Source organism: Mesoplodon densirostris, chromosome 4 (genome assembly GCF_025265405.1).
Source record: "Mesoplodon densirostris isolate mMesDen1 chromosome 4, mMesDen1 primary haplotype, whole genome shotgun sequence".
Taxonomy (NCBI): Eukaryota; Metazoa; Chordata; class Mammalia; order Artiodactyla; family Ziphiidae; genus Mesoplodon; species Mesoplodon densirostris.
Window position 1 is genome coordinate 117,137,859 of NC_082664.1, and position 20,906 is coordinate 117,158,764.

The 20,906-nt window shown below is 36.6% G+C and overlaps 1 protein-coding gene across 3 annotated transcripts in view; it reads right to left on the bottom strand.

Moving 5' to 3' along the window:
• NRG4 (neuregulin 4) overlaps positions 1 to 20,906 on the bottom strand; it is a 115,589-nt gene that overhangs the window by 62,319 nt on the left and 32,364 nt on the right. For all 3 annotated transcript variants that reach the window (XM_060095133.1, XM_060095132.1, XM_060095134.1), the window contains 2 exons: positions 8,390 to 8,455; positions 6,121 to 6,214 (listed from right to left, as the gene is read on the bottom strand). In XM_060095133.1, the coding sequence (XP_059951116.1) occupies positions 6,121 to 6,214; positions 8,390 to 8,399 (104 nt within the window). In that variant the 5' untranslated portion in view covers positions 8,400 to 8,455. The remainder of the gene's footprint in view (positions 1 to 6,120; positions 6,215 to 8,389; positions 8,456 to 20,906) is intronic.

Below are 20,906 nucleotides of genomic sequence, written 5' to 3' on the forward strand. Positions count from 1 at the left end.
TCCGCCTGCCAATGCAGGGGACATGGGTTCTGGGAAGATCCCACATGCCGTGGATCAACTAAGCCCATGTGCCACAACTACTGAGGCTGTGCTCTAGAGCCCACGAGCCACAACTACTGAGCCTGTGTGTCGCAACTACTGAAGCCCACGTGCCTAGAGCTCGTGCTCTGCAACAAGAGAAGCCATCACAATGAGAAATCTGCACACTGCAACAAAGAGTAGCCCCCGCTCGCCACAACTAGAGACAGCTCGGGCGCAGCAATGAAGACCCAATGCAGCCAAAAATAAAAAAAATAAAATAAACCACAATGAGATACCGCTTCACATCCATTAGGCTATTATCAAAAAAACAGAAAATAACAAGTGTTCACAAAGATGTGGAGAAATTGGAACTTCTGTGCATTGCTAGTAGGAATGTAACACGGTGCAGCCACTGTAGAAAACAGCAAGGCAGTGCCTCAAAAATTAAACATAGAATTACCATACCATCCCACTCCTGGTTATATACTCAAAAGAATTGAAAGCAGGGTCTTGAAGAGATATTTGTATACCCATGTTCATAGCAGCATTATTCAGAATAGCCAAGAGGTTAAAAACAACCCAAATGTCCCCCAATGGATGAATGGATAAACAAAATATGTTATATACATACAATGGAATATCACTAATCTTTAAAAAGGAAGGAAATTCTACACTATGCTATAATGGAAGAACCCTGAAGTCATTATGCTAAGTAAAATAAGACAGACATATAAGCTAAGTATTGTTATGATTCCACTTATTTGAGGAACCTAGGATAGTCAAATTCATAGAGCCACAAAGTCGAACAATGCTTACCAGCGCTGGAAAGAGGGGAAATGGGAGGTTATTGTTTAATGTGTACAAATTTCCATTTAGGATGATGAAAAAGTTCTGGAGATGGATAGTGGTGACGGTTGCATAACAATGTGAATGTACTTAATGTCACTGAACTATACACTTAAAAATGGTCATAATGGTAAGTTTTATATTATCTATCTTTTACTACAGTAAAAAATAATTCAAAAAATACTAGAATTCACCTAAACCTTAAAATTGTTATGGTGAATAAGAATCATACTTTCATAAAGTAAAATTCACAACTTTAGTTAATAAATAGTATGTAAAATATATTTATACTTCCATTTATACTGCCTCATTTTCTTTTTTATATGAAATATACTGAAAACCACAAAAAAGGTGTAAAAAACCCACCCATAATCACTGCATAAAGATTATTTACTGATCTTGTAGGGCTAATATAACACAGTACATTTTACTAAACAATTTAAAATTTGAGTTTTCTGTAATTACTTGCAGTAATACATAGGTGTAATTTGTTCCTTTCCTTCCTTCATTATACTTATTTATTCATTTATTTATTTTGCTAGGCACAAAAAGCAGAAAGATGGCAAATCTCTGCCCTCAAGGCATTCACAATTTTGAGGAAGGCAGTAAATAAACAGTTAAAATATTAATCAGTGGCATAATAAAGGTATGCATGAAATGCCCAAGGTATTATGGGGTACAAAAGAAAGAGCCCATGAAACTGCCTGGTTAAGACAAAGAAGGCTCCACAGAAGAAGTGATAAATTAGCTCTCTTCAAAGACAAGGGAGGAAAGGCATTTCAGGCAGGCGAACTGACATATGCCAAAGCATGGAATCAGGCTTAGCATGTTTGGGAACCTGCACATTGTTCAGGATGTTTAGAACTCAAGGTACATATGAAGAAGTTATAGGAGAGGATGTCAACAGAACAGACCAATATGATGAAAAGCTTTGAATGCCAGGCTAAGAAATTTGGAGATACACTGTATCCTTTGAAATATTTTGTGAACAGAAAAGACAAAGACAACTACAGCAGTATTGTGAATGAGACTCGGATAGAAGAAAGAAGGCTACTGCAATACCTCAGGAGAGAAACAATACTAAGGAAAGAGCAAAGAGATACAGAAGTAAGGATAAATTCCATTTAGATACAGAAGTAAGGATAAATTCCATTTAGATACAGAAGTAAGGATAAATTCCATTTAATCCAGGACTTTGTAAATAATTAGATGTTGGTACAAATGAACTTATTTACAAAACAGAAATAGAGTCACAGATGTAGAAAACAATCTTATGGTTACCAGGGGGGAACGAGGAGGAGGGATAAATTGGGAGATTGGGATTGACATATACACACTACTATACATAAAACAGATAACTAATAAGGACTTACTGTATAACACAGGGAACTCTACTAAATACTATAAGTGGATATATGTATATGTATAACTGATTCACTGTGCTGTACAGCAGAAAGTAACACAACATTGTAAATCAACTATACTCCAATTTAAAAAAATAATATTGAGCCACTGAATCAAAAAAATAATAATAGACGTGACTCCAAACACATGCACACACACACACCTGAAGCACAAGTTTCACAAATAATACTTACACTCATTATGCACTATTTATTCTAATATTTTTTCTATTCTTTTCATTAAAAAAAGACAGACACAACTAAATTAATTTCAAGACATATCAATGAAAATAAATAGAATGTAGGGTGGAAAAATAAAACTTAATCATTTCAATAAAGACAGAAAAGGTAAAGTTCAACTAACTATATGTGTTTACAGACACACACTGAAAAATTGGAAGAAAAAAGTGTATTAGTCAAATACTGAAAAATGAAAGCTAGTATAGCTACCTTAATGTCAGATAAATAGATTTTAAGGCAAAAAACATTACAGATAAAGAAGGTCACTATATCATGATAAAAAGGGATACTTCACCAGAAGACATAACCATTATAAATTAATATAGGCTTAATAACATTGCCTCAAAATATTTTCAGCAAAAATTAACAGAAATTGTGATATTAAAGATCCAAAAACAGTGAGAAATTTTGACATAACTCTTCAGTTATTGATAAATCAAGAAGATTGAAAATTAGTAAGGATATGTAAGATTTGAACAGCACATTATAACAAGCTTGATCTAAGGTACATATATAAAACCCTACATCTGTCAATTAAAGAATATACATTCTTCTCTAGGAGACACAGACCATTTAAAATACTGTACATGAACCAGGCTCCAGAGCAAATCTCAACAAACACTAACGAACTGATGTCATGTAGTCCTCAACTTTAAAATATTAGCTTAAAAAAAGAAAATCACTGTGCTAAATCACCAAATAAAGAAAATAGATCAGAAAAATGAGAGGAGGCTGGTTTGAAAGAAAGTCCAAAGAGGCTCTAGAAAGCTCTCTCTTCCTACCATGTATGGCATAATCTTCCGTATTTTTGCATGTGTTTTTTACAACGCTTTAAAAAGCAAGAAAAATACTCTTAGCTTGAGGGTCATACAAAAACGATCTGGCCTGTGGTTTGTAATTTGCTTACATCTAGAAGAAGGTACTCCTCATTCTGTCATACGTTGTCTCTGCAGTCTGACAGCTGGCTCCTTACTAGCTCTTCCAGAAAATAAATCTGCCAGTCAAAAGTTCTACCCAGGTACATCTGCAAACCAGGAAGCAGGCACTCACCAGAACCCAACCAGGCTGGCACCCTAATCTCAGACTTCTGGCCTTTAGAACTGTGAGAAATAAATTTCTGTTGTTTATAAGCCACCCAGTCTATGATATTTTGCTATAGTAGCCTGAACTAAGACCCTAGTTTTCTTCCCATTACAATGATTCTCCAAATTTCAGTACTCTGAACTCTTTCTTTCAACTTATTCACTGCAGCATAACAGACATTTATTTAGTATACAGACAAGTATTAAGTATACAGCTTAATAGAACACATACTCTGACTACAGTGCAATTAAATTAGATATAAATCTTAAAGGATAACCAAAAAAAACCCCATACATTAAAGAAGAAATCATAATGGAAAAAATTTTAAACTTAGTACTGAACAACAGGCTATAAAATTTGTAGGAAGGAGTTAAAATGTATTTGGAAATTTTTAACATTAAATACTGTCTGTTAAAAAGAAGGTTAAAGATCAATGAACTGAAGACCAAAGTTAAGGACTCACAATGCCTGACTTCACTTATTATAAAGCTACAGTTATTGAGACTATTTGTTACTGGTAAAAGATAGAAATACAGATCAGTGATTTAGAATAGCCCAGAAGTAGACCCACACATATATGCTCAATTAATTTTTGACAAAGATGCAAAGGCAATTCAATGGAGAAAGGATAGCCTTTTCACCCATATAGCTATACCAAGATCAAGACACAAAATGTTACTATTTTTTAATTATTAAATTTATTTTTTTCTGGTAAGCATTTTGGTTTTGTTCTGTAAATGCCACATGCCATATCCCCTTATAAAGAATCCAGAATGAATATATCATAAGATTAAGTGAACCCTGGGAGTTGTACTCAAAGGCCATTTCTTTAATTTTTTCCTAGTTGTATGACTTTTGGCAAGTCAGTTAATTTTTAATTTTCCCTTTATTTTTCTGTTTCCTTAGGTCTCCTCTCCCCCTATTCTCTAAGGTTTTTCTGAGAATGAAACACGAAAATGTAAATAAAGAATATGGTCAGTAAAGAAATTTGGGGGGATAATGGAAATGTTCTGTATTTTGTGGTGGTGGTGGTTTCAAGGGTATAAACATTTGTCAAAATTCATCAATTATGCACTTAAAACGAACGTAGGGACTTCCCTGGTGGCACAGTGGTTAAGAATCCACCTGCCAATGCAGGGGACACGGGTTCGAGCCTTGGTCCAGGAAGATCCCACATGCTGCAGAACAACTAAGCCCATGTGCCACAACTACTGAGCCTGTGCTCTAGAGCCCGTGAGCCACAACTACTGAGCCCATGAGCCACAACTACTGAAGTCCGTGCGCCTAGAGCCAGTGCTCTGCAACAAGAGAAGCCACTGCAATGAGAAGCCCATGCACCACAACGAACAGTAGCCCCCGCTCACCACAACTAGAGACAGCCAGTGCATAGCAAGAAAGACCCAATGCAGCCAAAAATAAATAAATAAATAAATAAATAAATAAATAAATAATGAATGAATGTAGTTTGTCACATATAAATTATATCTCAGTAAATGGATTTAAAAATGTAAAATAATGTAGAAGCTCCTGGTGGGTGAGAAATAATTGCTAATTTGTTCCTTTATCCCCTTCCTTTTTTACCTCAGAGGAAAAAATGCCTATTTTTAAAAACAGTCACTCACTATTCCCTCCATGAAAACTTCTAAAAACTTCCTGAGATAATTATAAGGTTATTTCTCTGCCTCTCCTCCTCCACACTAAATCCCAATATCTTTCACTTTTCCTGTGAATTTTACTTTCCTATCCTTTAATAAGATCTTAAATCTAGATTCTATACCTCTCACACTTCAGTTAAGTAACAAAAACAGATGCACATGCTACGAAGTATCTTTAGATGTTAGCTCTGCTAAAATCTGTGGACATTATTGGTAGTACTATGTTTTTCATTCACATATTAAAAGAGGTTTATTATAACCCCCTTAAATCCTGTTCAACTAAACTCACACGAAGCCAGCTACACAAGTACTATTTTCAAGTCTTTTATTGATCCCTGGCTATAACGATACTCCCAAAGTGAATACTATTATTTTAAAACAATAATGGCTAAGATACCCTTCTTTTTAAAATTTGCTGCTATCATCAGAAAAACTTAACTCTTCATTTTCTTTTTAATATATCAAATGAAGTTTTGGTACCAACACAGTTATCATGTATTCTAAATCAAAGCAAAATATCTCATGTTGCTTTTCTTACATTGGTGAATTCTATAGCTGTTTTTTGCCAGTAATAAGTACAGACTGTCTTCCCTAAGTTGCTAAACTCATAGAGAGTTCACTAAAATGGATTAAAAAATCTGAATAGGCTTGAAGCTACCACTACCAATTTTCAAAATAAACACTTTTGAGATTGTGCTTTGCCACTTGGCTTTGTTTTTATTTTAAAACCATAATTTTGTTCTATATAAATATGAAGAGTGTTCCTTACACTTTTGCATCTTATACTCTTTGTTCAATATTTATCACTTCTCAAAGAAGTTAGTAGATGATAAAAAATAAAATCACCCTCTCCCCCAGTCCATTTCACTCACCTACAAAATGGGCTGGGAATAGTAGGTATCACATAACAAATCCCTCCATTCAGGCAAAATGACCTATGACTGGGACCACAGGGCTCTTCATGATCTAAAACATATACATAAATAAAATAGAGAAAAACAAATTATAGCTTTTCTAATAAAATAAGGAAAAGGACCAAGTATCTTACACTGAAGTAGTAATTCTAAAAATTAGAATGAAGAATTGTTTCTTAAAATGAAGGACTTAATCTTATTCCTTATTTGATAAGCAGGGACTTCTATCCCTTTGAGGAAAAAAATTAATCTGTCTTGAAGATATGGTCATTAATTATAATGGAGTTAAAAGCTATATTACAGAAATAGGGAATCTCTATAATAGATTAAAAGAAGGACATTATGATCTTAAAATAAATAGTGGCTTTTCTCATTTAGTACATAGATTCTGCAGCTTTGCTTAGAGTTCTTCTGTCCCAAGTGTATATTTAGATTCCTATCTTTCCTTTAAGGTCTCAAATACATTAAAGTCTGAAATTGTTGTGGGAAAAAAATTTAGATTATTAAATAAATTCTGATGTCCAAAATCATCTTTAAATATTTCTACAGGGCCTCCCTGGTGGCGCAAGTGGTTGAGAGTCCACCTGCCGATGCAGGGGATGCGGGTTCGTGCCCCGGTCTGGGAGGATCCCATATGCCGCGGAGCAGCTGGGCCCGTGAGCCATGGCCACTGAGCCTGCGCGTCCGGAGCCTGCGCGTCCGGAGCCTGTGCTCCGCAACGGGGGAGGCCACAACAGTGAGAGGCCCGCATACCGCAAAAAAATAAAATAAAATAAAATAAATAAATAAATAAATAAATAAATAAATATTTCTACATATGACAATTTTAACATCAAAAAAACAAAAATATAATCTTATTAGGTTTTGGTTTGCAAGGGAATTTTAGGTAATAACTAGTAACTATTGAAAACCTAAGTCATCATCTGATATATAGCAAAAATTTTCAGAATATTAAGAAAATAAACCTCCATTTCTCTCTTGCTTCCTTTCTCTCCTCTTTCTCCATCCTTTCTTCCTTCTTTATCTTTGACCTTTCCTTTATGTTCTTTCTCTCTTTGCCTTCCCTTTCTCTCTTGGTACCTCTCCTTCCTTCCAGCCTCTACCTCCTCCTCCACCATTAAAAAAAAAAATCTTACCAAAACCATCAGACAGAAAAATTTAGAAATAACATAGTAGAATTCATTGAGTCATTATACTACTGTATACTACTATTTATGATTAGAAAAGCAAATTGCTGAATGCTTTATCTTTTGGTCCTGAAGGGGGAATCACATTGCTTTAAAATCGCACATTGTTGGTTCCTGATTGGTTCTGTCCAGAAAGTGACATAGAATCTATTGTGAAGGAGAAAATGGCATTATTCCAATTTAGCATTTTAAAAAATAGCATACTAATTTAAAAAAGTTATCTAGCATTTATTTGCCACTAAGATATCAATACCCTTAAGATGTAACTGCTGTAGAACCAGATGTCTTCACTATCAGAATTTGAAATTTTAAAACTTTCCTTTTACTTTAGAATTGAGAAGATTCTGTTTCACCATCACATTACAATTATAAAAGTATAAAAATGTAAGGAGGAAAACAGAACTACAAAGAATTTAAGTGGAAAAGAAGAAAGTAAACCAACCAGAACTAATCTTTTAGATTTTTTCTTTTTTACACAATGTCATGCTTCTTTACAACCAAACAACTTTTAATAAGATAATTCTTACAACTCTTCAGGAATAATTTGGCTAACAAATAAAATCCCAGTTGACATTACATTATGCTAGAATCATGGAAGTCATCACATAGGGTTTCTCCATTGAGGGTGGAGTGTCAAATTTATCACAGAATACTTCCTGTGGCTGAAATTAATGTCCTTGTTTTAAATAAGATTACAACCAGTCATGACTCAGCACTTGCTATTTTATCAGTAAAGAATACTCATCTAACCTGAATCACTATCTCTGAATCTATTTTTATTCTGATTTCATTTACTTATTTGTAAAGTTATCAGATTTAGAGTAAGCCAGAATTTGTCAGTTTGTAAAAAGTGATAAAATATAGGTCTAAAATAAAATAGTTTCATGTTATAAAGGAAGGTCTTTCAAAACCAAGGTATTCCATATTTCTAGGACAATTTTAGATGGGGAAAATATAGTCTTGTGTTAATATACATTTGTTTTTTCGTTCTATTTCTATGTGACACACATTGACAAAAGTATAAACTTACAAGAAATTACCTGTTGGCATCTTAATTTTTTAATAGTTTCATTCTTGGTCAAAAGCTTAGGGTTGAAAAACAGCACCTAAAATTAACAATTCAGGAAAAATTATCTTCTTTTGAGAGCATTATAAAATGTCAAATATTGTAACAGTAATATTCTTTTAAACGATGAAAATAATTAAGACATTTAAAGGCTAGGGACAAAATTCTTTGGTTAAAGCATCTATTTTCTTTGATACTTATCACATATCAATAAAAAAATCTGAACAGATAAAACTAAAAGATCAACAAGCAGTATAAATGCACCAGATACAAATCATTGCCTAGATAATATAATGTACTCTTATATCTCTCTCTGAAGAAACGTCTAATGTTTTACTTTTAATAAACATTGTTAAATTAGTAGTATACTATATGAGATTATATATGAAAGATATGAGTCAGTAAGTGAAACTGAATAACCTGAATTGACTTTTCAACTTTTTCATAAAGCCTATTTCTAATTTGACTTTAACAGAACAACTTTCTATTTTTCAGTTTATTAAAAATGGCCAAAAAACACACTATAGAAAAAAGTAACTACATTTAAAAGGTTTGCATTTCTATAGAAACTTTAAAAATTTTATAAAAGTACTTTCAAATTTACTGTAGATTTCACATTACATTTACCAATATACAAATGCCTTTTTAAAAATATCTGGCATCTAGCAAAGCAAAGTAGCTATATATGAAGTTATCTGCTATAACAGAAACAAAGGAATTACAAAATACAGTTGAAAAGATGACAGATTTATACTTACATTATGATTACATTTTCTCAATTTCTTTTTATAAAAGAGACTCACTCCTGACTTAAGCAGAAAGACTTTGTAACAGAAATCTCAATCAACAACTTCCTATTAACACAGGTGTAATAATTAAGGCCTTCTCTCAAAGCCAGTCACTCTTTCTTAAACAGACAAGCAATGACAGAGAGAAAGACAGAAGTTAAACCTATTTAATTTGAAATAATCACTGGCTCATCATATGAGTTTCTTTTTCTAAAGAAACAAGGCTTACCTCAATAAAAACTCACATTCATACAAACAATAAATTTTGTTGGATATGCAGCGTTTCAAAAGTTTTTGAACAATGCAGTCTGCAGCAGCTGTGCCTTGCCCTTTATAACACGTCAAAAATCTGATTTATATGGCTGCAGTGTGCAGCGTGGGCGCAGTGGAGACAAAGACCAAGGTGTGCACAGAGGTCAGGCTCCAGCCAAGGGAACCACCCCTTTCAGTCCACATGTTCAGAGTTGCAAATGGAGCAGAATTTTATTTAGAAAAGAAGTTGTACTAAAAGCTGTGCTCTCAAATCCCTGTCCAATTCTTTAAGTTATAAAGTAAACTACATTCTTTAGACTTCTAATTTATCTCTGCATGTCTGAATAATTCCAAAGTGTTGTACAACTTTGTGAAGAAGAGGAATTTGAATATGGAGTTAGTGGGCAAGCGTTCCCTGGGGTTTTTTAAAAAAAGGAATTTCCTTACAAAACACATAACGTTTATACAAATGGTGATTTGAAGTACTTATAAAACTGAAAGAAGGTAATAGTTACAATACAGCACGTGTACAATGCCATGTGCAATATGAAGTGAATATAATCACTGAACATGACTAACACTGATGGCAATATAACCATCTGCAAACTATAACAAAGCTGTAATACATGCATTAAGGGAAGCTATGAGGTTTAAAAATCATAAATAACTTAAAATATTGACAAAAACTACAATTTTGTTTAAAATGAAGTACGGGGTTCTTCAGCACGTAATTACCTAAAGTATGCTAACCATTCAGATGGTTATCTTTTCTAAAACCACAATTCAGATGCGACTCCTTGTTTGATGTAAAACATGGAAACGAGTACATTTGCTCTTTTAAGAAAATATTAAAATAATCTCATATAATTCATATTCTGAGAACAATTCTTTTCATTACTATTATCTTCCACATTCAAAGGCAATTTTTACATAGTTACAATCTTATACATACACACACATACATATATACACACACATATATAAAATTTTGTTAGCTTACAGTGTTTCGATTTTAAAATGGTATTTTTATGAAAAATCAGTAACCTTTATTATTTGATTTGAACTATGGAACTATGATGCTGTCCACTAACATGAAAATGACTACTAATTTTGACATCGGCCTGGTGCCACCCTGCACAGCAACAGCCCTAGCCTTGTGGCCTGCAGCCCCAGCCCTCAGATATTCAGCTTCCTAATCATACTATTTATTACATGTAGTCTTCTTTCATTTTCTTAGACATCCTTTCCAAAGCTCTTTCTACCTCCTGCTCAAATCCAGAGCTATTACCGAATTCAGCATGTCAATAATAATCACTATCTTTTTAACTTTTATTTTTTTATTGAAGTATAGTTGATTTACAATGTTTCAGGTATACAGCAAAGTGACTCCATTACACATATATGTATCTGTTCTTTTTCAGATTTTTTTCCATTATAGGTTATTACAAGATACTGAATATAGTTCCCTATGCTATATAGTAGGTCCTTGTTATTTATCTATTTTATATATCGTAGTCTGTATTTGTTAATACCAAATTCCAAATTTATCCCTCCCCCTTTTCCCCTTTGGTAACAATAAGTTTGTCTTCTGTATCTGTGAGTATATTTCTGTTTTGTAAATAAGTTCACCTGTATCATTTTTTAGATTCCTCATATAATTGATATTATATGATATTCTCTAAAACCATAACAAAAATAAACTCAAAATGGATCAAAGACCTAAATGTAAGACTGGACACTATAAAATTCCTACAGGGGCCTCCCTGGTGGCGCAGTGGTTGAGAGTCCGCCTGCCGATGCAGGGGATACGGGTTCGTGCCCCGATCTGGGAGGATCCCATATGCCGCGGAGCGGCTGGGCCCGTGAGCCATGGCCGCTGGGCCTGCGCGTCCGGAGCCTGTGCTCCGCAACGGGAGAGGCCACGACAGTGAGAGGCCCGCATACCGCAAAAAGAAAAAAAAAAAAAAAAAAAAAATTCCTACAGGAAAACATAGGCAGGACATTCTATGACATAAATTGCAGCAATATTTTTTTGGATCTGCCTCCTAGAGTAATGAAAACAAAAACAAAAATAAACACAAAAAACAAAAAATAAACAAAGCTTTTTAAACTAAAAAGATTTTGCACATCAAAGGAAACCATAAACAAGACAAAAAGACAACACTCAAAATGGGAGAAAATATTTGCAAATGAAGCAACTGACAAAGGACTAATCTCCAAAATATACAAATAGTTCATGCGCTCAATATCAAAAAAATAAACAACCCAATCCAAAAATGGGCAGAAGACCTAAATAGGCATTTCTCCAAAGGAGACATACAGATGGCCAACAAACACATGAAAATATGTTCAACATCGCTAATTATCAGAGAAATGCAAATCAAAACTACAGTGAGGTATCACCTCACAGTGGTCAGAAGGGCCACCATCAAAAAATCTACAAACAATAAATGTTGGAGAGGATGTGAAGAAAAGGGAACCCTCATGCACTGTTGGTGGGTATGTAAATTGATACAGCCACTATGGAGAACAGTATGGAGGTTCCTTAAAAAACTAAAAATAGAATTACCATATGACCCAGCAATCCCACTACTGGGCATATACCCAGAAAAAAACATAATTCAAAAAGACACATGCACCCCAATGTTCATTGCAGCACTATTCACAATAGCCAGGACATGGAAACAACCTAAATTCCATCAATAGAGGAATGGATAAAGAAGATGTGGTACATATATACAATGGAATATTACTCAGCCATAAAAGGGAATGAAATTGGGTCATGTGTAGAGACATGGATGGACCGAGAGACTGTCATACAGAGTGAAGTAAGTCAGAAAGAGAAAAACAAATATCGCATATTAACACATATATGTGGAATCTGAAAAAATTGGTATAGGTGATCTTATTTATGAAGCAGAAATAGACACAGACGTAGAGAACAAACGTATGGATACCAAGGGGGAAAGCAGGGGTGGGGTGGGGCAGGTGGTGGTGGTGTGATGAATTGGGAGATTGGGATTGACATATATACACTACTGATACTATGTATAAAATAGATAACTAATGAGAACCTACTGTATAGCACAGGGAACTCTACTCAGTGCTCTGTGGTGACCTAAATGAGAAGGAAATCCAAAAAAGAGGGGATATATGTACACGTAAAGCTGACTCACTTTGCTGTACAGTATAAACTAACAATATTGTAAAGCAACTATACTCCAATAAAAAAAAAAAGGAAGAAGGAAATCTTGCCATTAGCAACAACACGGATGAACCTGGAGGGCATTATGCTAAGTAAAATATGCCAGACAGTGAAAGACCAATACTGCATGGTATCACTTATATGTAGAGTCTAAAAATAAGTTTTTTTTAATTAAAAACTCAAACTCATAGAAACAGAGAATAGAACGATGGTTGCCAGGAGCTGGGGGTAGGGGAAATGAGGAAACGTGGTAAATGGGTATAAACTTTCAGTTGTAAGATAATAAGGTCTGACGATCTAATGTATAACAAAGCAACTATAGTTGATAATACAGTATTGTATAACTTAAATTTGCTAAGAGAGTAGAACTTAAGGGTTCTCATTTTAAGAAAATGTAAATATGATATGAGGTGATGGATGTGTTAACTCGATTTTGAAAATCCTTTCACAATGCACACATATATCAAATCATCACATTGTATACTTTAAGTATATTACAATTTTACTTGTCAATAATGCCTTGATAAAGCTGGAAAAGAAAACTCTGCTCTACAAAAGGCACTGTCAAGAAAATGAGAACACAGGTTTTCCGGGTAAGATGGCGGAAGAGTAAGACGCGGAGATCACCTTCCTCCCCACAGATACACCAGAAATACAGCTACACGTGGAACAACTCCTACAGAACACCTACTGAACGCTGGCAGAAGACCCCAGACCTCCCAAAAGGCAAGAAACTCCCCACATACCTGGGTAGGGCAAAGCGGAGAGATTCCCGCACAGAGGATCGGTGCCGAGCGGCACTCACCAGCCTGAGAGGCTTGTCTGCTTGCCCGCCGGGGTGGGCGGCGCTGGAAGCTGAGGCTCGGGCTTCGGTCAGAGCGCAGGGAGAGGACTGGGGCTGGCGGCGAGAACTCAGCCTGAAGGGGGCTAATGTGCCACAGCTAGCCGGGAGGGAGTCCGGGAAAACTCTGGAGCTGCCGAAGAGGCTAGAGACTTTTTCTTCCCTCTTGGTTTCCTGGTGTGCGAGGAGAGGGGATTAAGAACGCTGCTTAAAGGGGCTCCACAGACGGGCGCGAGTCACGACTGAATGCGCGGAGCCCAGTGACGGGCGTGGGACGCTGGGGCTGCTGCTGCCGCCGCCAAGAAGCCTGTGTGCGAGCACAGGTCACTGTCCACACCGCCCTTCCGGGAGCCTGTGCAGCCCGCCACTGCCAGGGTCCCGGGATCCAGGGGCGGCTTCCCTGGGAGAACGCACGGCGCGCCTCGGGCTGGTGCAACGTCACGCCGACCTCTGCCGCTGCAGGCTCGCCCCGCACTCCGTGCCCCTCCCTCCCGCCCGGCCTGAGTGAGCCAGAGTCCCCGAAGAGGCTGCTCCTTTAACCCTGTCCTGTCTGAGCGAAGAACAGACACCCTCCGGCGACCTACACGCAGAGGCGGGACCAAATCCAAAGCTGAGACCCAGGAGCTGTGAGAACAAAGAAGAGAAAGGGAAACCTCTCCCAGCAGCCTCAGAAGCAGCGGATTAAAGCTCCACAATCAACTTGATGTACCCTGCATCTGTGGAATACATGAATAGACAACAAATCATCCCACATTGAGGAGCCAGGAGTCAGTGCTGTGCCTCTGAGGTGGGAGAGCCAACTTCAGGACACTGGTCCACAAGAGACCTCCCAGCTCCACATAATATCAAACGGCGAAAATCTTCCAGAGATCTCCATCTCAACACCAGCACCCAGCTTCACTCAATGACCAGCAAGCTACAGTGCTGGACACCCTATGCCAAACAACTAGCAAGACAGGAACACAACGCCACCCATTAGCAGAGAGGTGGCCTAAAATCATAAAAAGTCCGCAGACACCCCAAAACACACCACCAGACGTGGACCTGCCCACCAGAAAGACAAGATCCAGCCTCATCCACCAGAACACAGGCACTAGTCCCCTCCACCAGGAAGCCTACACAACCCACTAAACCAACCTTAGCCACTGGGGACAGACACCAAAAACAACGGGAACTACGAACCTGCAGCCTGCAAAAAGGAGACCCCAAACACAGTAACATAAGCAAAATGAGAAGACAGAAAAACACACAGCAGGAGAAGGAGCAAGATAAAAACCCACCAGATCTAACAAATGAAGAGGTAATAGGCAGTCTACCTGAAAAAGAATTCAGAATAATGATGGTAAAGATGATCCAAGATTCTATTTCCCAGATCCAAAATCTTGGAAATAGAATAGACAAAATGCAAGAAACAGTTAACAAGGACCTAGAAGAACTAAAGATGAATCAAGCATTGATTAAAAACACAATACATGAAATAAAAAATACTCTAGATGGGATCAATAGCAGAATAACTGAGGCAGAAGAACGGATAAGTGAGGTGGAAGATAAAATAGTGGAAATAACTGCTGCAGAGCAAAATAAAGAAAAAAGAATGAAAAGAACAGAGGACAGTCTCAGAGACCTCTGGGACAACATTAAACGCACCAACGTTCGAATTATAGGGGTTCCAGAAGAAGAAGAGAAAAAGAAAGGGACTGAGAAAATATTTGAAGAGATTATAGTTGAAAACTTCCCTAATATGGGAAAGGAAATAGTTAATCAAGTCCAGGAGGCACAGAGAGTCCCATACAGAATAAATCCAAGGAGAAATACGCCAAGACACATATTAATCAAACTGTCAAAAATTAAACACAAAGAAATCATATTAAAAGCAGCAAGGCAAAAACAACAAATAACACACAAGGAAATCCCCATCAGGATAACAGCTGATCTCTCAGCAGAAACTCTACAAGCCAGAAGGGAGTGGCAGGACATAATTTAAGTGATGAAGGAGAAAAACCTGCAACCAAGATTACTCTACCCAGCAAGGATCTCATTCAGATTTGATGGAGAAATTAAAACGTTTACAGACAAGCAAAAGCTGAGAGAGTTCAGCACCACCAAACCAGCTTTACAACAAATGCTAAAGGAACTTCTCTAGGCAAGAAACACAACAGAAGGAAAAGACCTACAATAACGAACCCAAAACAATTAAGAAAATGGGAATAGGAACATACATATCGATAATTACCTTAAATGTAAATGGACTAAATGCTCCCACCAAAAGACACAGATTGGCTGAATGGATACAAAAACAAGACCCATATATATGCTGTCTACAAGAGACCCACTTCAGACCTAGAGACACATACAGACTGAAAGTAAGGGGATGGAAAAAGATATTCCATGCAAATGGAAACCAAAAGAAAGCTGGAGTAGCAATTCTCATATCAGACAAAATAGACTTTAAAATAAAGACTACTAGAAGAGACAAAGAAGGACACTACATAATGATCAAGGGATCGATCCAAGAAGAAGATATAACAATTGTAAATATTTATGCACCCAACATAGGAGCACCTCAATACATAAGGCAAATACTAACAGCCATAAAAGGAGAAATCGACAGTAACACAATCATAGTAGGGGACTTTAACGCCCCACTTTCACCAATGGACAGATCATCCAAAATGAAAATAAATAAGGAAACACAAGCTTTAAATGATACATTAAACAAGATGGACTTAATTGATATTTATAGGACATTCCATCCAAAAACAACAGAATACACATTTTTCTCAAGTGCTCATGCAACATTCTCCAGGATAGATCATATCTTGGGTCACAAATCAAGCCTTAGTAAATTTAAGAAAATTGAAATTGTATCAAGTATCTTTTCTGACCACAATGCTATGAGACTAGATATCGATTACAGGAAAAGAGCTGTAAAAAATACAAACAATGGAGGCTAAACAATACACTACTTAATAATGAGGTGATCACTGAAGAAATCAAAGAGGAAATTAAAAAATACCTAGAAACAAATGACAATGGAGACACGACGACCCAAAACCTATGGGATGCAGCAAAAGCAGTTCTAAGAGGGAAGTTTACAGCAATACAACCCCACATTAAGAAACAGGAAACATCTCGAATAAACAACCTAACCTTGCACCTAAAGCAATTAGAGAAAGAAGAACAAAAACATCCCAAAGTTAGCAGAAGGAAAGAAATCATAAAAATCAGATCAGAAATAAATGAAAAAGAAATGAAGGAAACGATAGCAAAGATCAATAAAACTAAAAGCTGGTTCCTTGAGAAGATAAACAAAATTGATAAACCATTAGCCAGACTCATCAAGAAAAAAAGGGAGAAGACTCAAATCAGTAGAATTAGAAATGAAAAAGGAGAAGTAACAACTGACACTGCAGAAATACAAAAGATCATGAGAGATTACTATAAGCAACTCTATGCCAATAAAATGGACAACCTAGAAGAAATGGACAAATTCTTAGAAATGCACAACCTGCCAAGACTGAATCAGGAAGAAATAGAACATATGAACAGACCAATCACAAGCACTGAAATTGAAACTGTGATAAAAAATCTTCCAACAAACAGAAGCCCAGGACCAGATGGCTTCACAGGCGAATTCTATCAAACATTTAGAGAAGAGCTAACACCTATCCTTCTCAAACTCTTCCAAAATATAGCAGAGGGAGGAACACTCCCAAACTCATTCTACGAGGCCACCATCACCTTGATACCAAAACCAGACAAGGATATCACAAAGAAAGAAAACTACAGGCCAATATCACTGATGAACATAGATGCAAAAATCCTCAACAAAATACTAGCAAACAGAATCCAACAGCACATTAAAAGGATCATACACCATGATCAAGTGGGGTTTATCCCAGGAATGCAAGGATTCTTCAATATACGCAAATCAATCAATGTGATACACCATATTAACAAATTGAAGGAGAAAAACCATATGATCATCTCAATAGATGCAGAGAAAGCTTTCGACAAAATTCAACACCCATTTATGATAAAAACCCTGCAGAAAGTAGGCATAGAGGGAACTTTCCTCAACATAATAAAGGCCATATATGACAAGCCCACAGCCAGCATCGTCCTCAATGGTGAAAAACTGAAACCATTTCCACTAACATCAGGAACAAGACAAGGTTGCCCACTCTCACCACTATTATTCAACCTAGTTTTGGAAGTTTTAGCCACAGCAATCAGAGAAGAAAAGGAAATAAAAGGAATCCAAATCGGAAAAGAAGAAGTAAAGCTGTCACTGTTTGCAGATGACATGATACTATACATAGAGAATCCTAAAGATGCTACCAGAAAACTACTAGAGCTAATCAATGAATTTGGTAAAGTTGCAGGATACAAAATTAATGCACAGAAATCTCTGGCATTCCTATATACTAATGATGAAAAATCTGAAAGTGAAATCAAGGAAACACTCCCATTTACCATTGCAACAAAAAGAATAAAATATCTAGGAATAAACCTACCTAAGGAGACAAAAGACCTGTATGCAGAAAATTATAAGACACTGATGAAAGAAATTAAAGATGATACAAATAGATGGAGAGATGTACCATGTTCTTGGATTGGAAGAATCAATATTGTGAAAATGACTCTACTACCCAAAGCAATCTACAGATTCAATGCAATCCCTATCAAACTACCAATGGCATTTTTCACAGAACTAGAACAAAAAATTTCACAATTTGTATGGAAACACAAAAGACCCCGAATAGCCAAAGCAATCTTGAGAACGAAAAATGGAGCCAGAGGAATCAGGCTCCCTGACTTCAGACTATACTACAAAGCTACAGTAATCAAGACAGTATGGTACTGGCACAAAAACAGAAAGATAGATCAATGGAACAGGATAGAAAGCCCAGAGATAAACCCACAGACATATGGTCACCTTATCTTTGATAAAGGAGGCAGGAATGTACAGTGGAGAAAGGACAGTCTCTTCAATAAGTGGTGCTGGGAAAACTGGATAGGGACACGTAAAAGTATGAGATTAGATCACTCCCTAACACCATACACAAAAATAAGCTCAAAATGGATTAAAGACCTAAATGTAAGGCCAGACACTATCAAACTCTTAGAGGAAAACATAGGCAGAACACTCTGTGACATAAATCGCAGCAAGATCCTTTTTGACCCACCTCCTAGAGAAATGGAAATAAAGACAAAAATAAACACATGGGACCTAATGAAACTTAAAAGCTTTTGCACAGCAAAGGAAACCATAAATAAGACGAAAAGACAACCCTCTGAATGGGAGAAAATATTTGCAAATGAAGCAACTGACAAAGGATTAATCTCCAAAATTTATAAGCAGCTCATGCAGCTCAATAACAAAAAAACAAACAACCCAATCCAAAAATGGGCAGAAGACCTAAATAGACATTTCTCCACAGAAGATATACAGACTGCCAACAAACACATGAAAGGATGCTCAACATCTTTACTCATTAGAGAAATGCAAATCAGAACTACAATGAGATATCATCTCACACCAGTCAGAATGGCCATCATCAAAAAATCTAGAAACAATAAATGCTGGAGAGGGTGTGGAAAAAAGGGAACACTCTTGCACTGATGGTGGGAATGTGAATTGGTACAGCCACTATGGAGAACGGTATGGAGGTTCCTTAAAAAACTACAAATAGAACTACCATATGACCCAGCAATCCCACTACTGGGCATATACCCTGAGAAAACCATAATTCAAAAAGAGACATGTACCAAAATGTTCATAGCAGCCCTATTTACAATAGCCCAGAGATGGAAACAACCTAAGTGTCCATCATCGGATGAATGGGTAAAGAAGATGTGGCACATATATACAATGGAATATTACTCAGCCATAAAAAGAAATGAAATTGAGCTATTTGTAATGAGGTGGATGGACCTAGAGTCTGTCATACAGAGTGAAGTAAGTCAGAAAGAGAAAGACAAATACTGTATGCTGACACATATATATGGAATTTAAGAAAAAAAATGTCATGAAGAACATAGGGGTAAGACATGAATAAAGACACAGACCTACTAGAGAATGGACTTGAGGATATGGGGAGGGGGAAGGGTAAGCTGTGACAAAGTGAAAGAGCGGCATGGACATATATACACTACCAAACGTAAGGTAGATAGCTAGTGGGAAGCAGCCGCACAGCACAGGGAGATCAGCTCGGTGCTTTGTGACTGCCTGGAGGGGTGGGATAGGGAGGGTGGGAGGGAGACGCAAAAGGGAGGGGATATGGGAACATATGTATATGTATAACTGATTAAATTTGTTATAAAGCAAAAAATAAAAAAAATAATAAATACAAAGAAAATGAGAACACAAGCCACAGACTGGGAAAAAGCATTTGCAAAAGACATACCTGAGAGAGGATTGTTATCCAAAATATACATAGAACTCTTAAAATTCATATAAGAAAATGATCAGACCAATTAAAAAGTGGGCAAAAGGCTTTAACAGACATCTCTCCAGAGAAAATATACAGATGGCAAATAAGCATAAGAAAAGATTCTCAACATCATATGTAATCAGGGAACTGCAAATTAAAACAACGAGATACAACTACACACCTATTAGAAGGCAAAAATCCAAAACAGTGACAACACCAAATGCTAGTGAGGAAGTGGAATGTCAGTAACTCTTTTGTTTTTTTTTTTTTTTTGCCACACTGCACGGCATGCGGAAGAACTTCCCAGACTAGGGATCGAACCTGTGCCCCATGCAGTAGAAGCATGGAGTCTTAACCACTGGACCACCAGGGAAGTCCCAGGAACTCTTATTCATTGCTGGTGGGAAGGTAAAAGGGTGCATCCACTTGCATGACAATTTGGCAGTTTCTTACAAAACTAAACATAACTCTTACCATAAGATCCAGTAATCGCATCCCTTGGTATTTACCCAAAGGAGTTGAAAACTTATGTCCACACAAAAACCTGTATATTAACATTTATAGTAGCTTTATATATAACTGTCAAAACTCTGAAGCAAACAAGATGTCTTTCAGTAGAAAAACAGGTAATTAAACTGTGGTACATCCAGACAATGGAATATTATTCAGTGCTAAAAAGAAATGCAATATCAAGCCATGAAAAGACACAGAGGATCCCTAAGTGCATATTACTAAGTGAAAGAAGCCAACCTGAAAAGCCTACACCATGTATGATTCCAACTATATGACATTCTGGAAAAGGCAAAACTATGGAGACAGTATGAAGATCAGTACTTGCCAGCAGTTACAGGGGAGGGAGGGACGAATAGGCAGAGCACAGAGGATTTTTAGGGCAATGAAACTATTCTACAGGATATTATAATGGTAGATACATGCCATTATACATTTGTCAAAACTGAGACAATGTA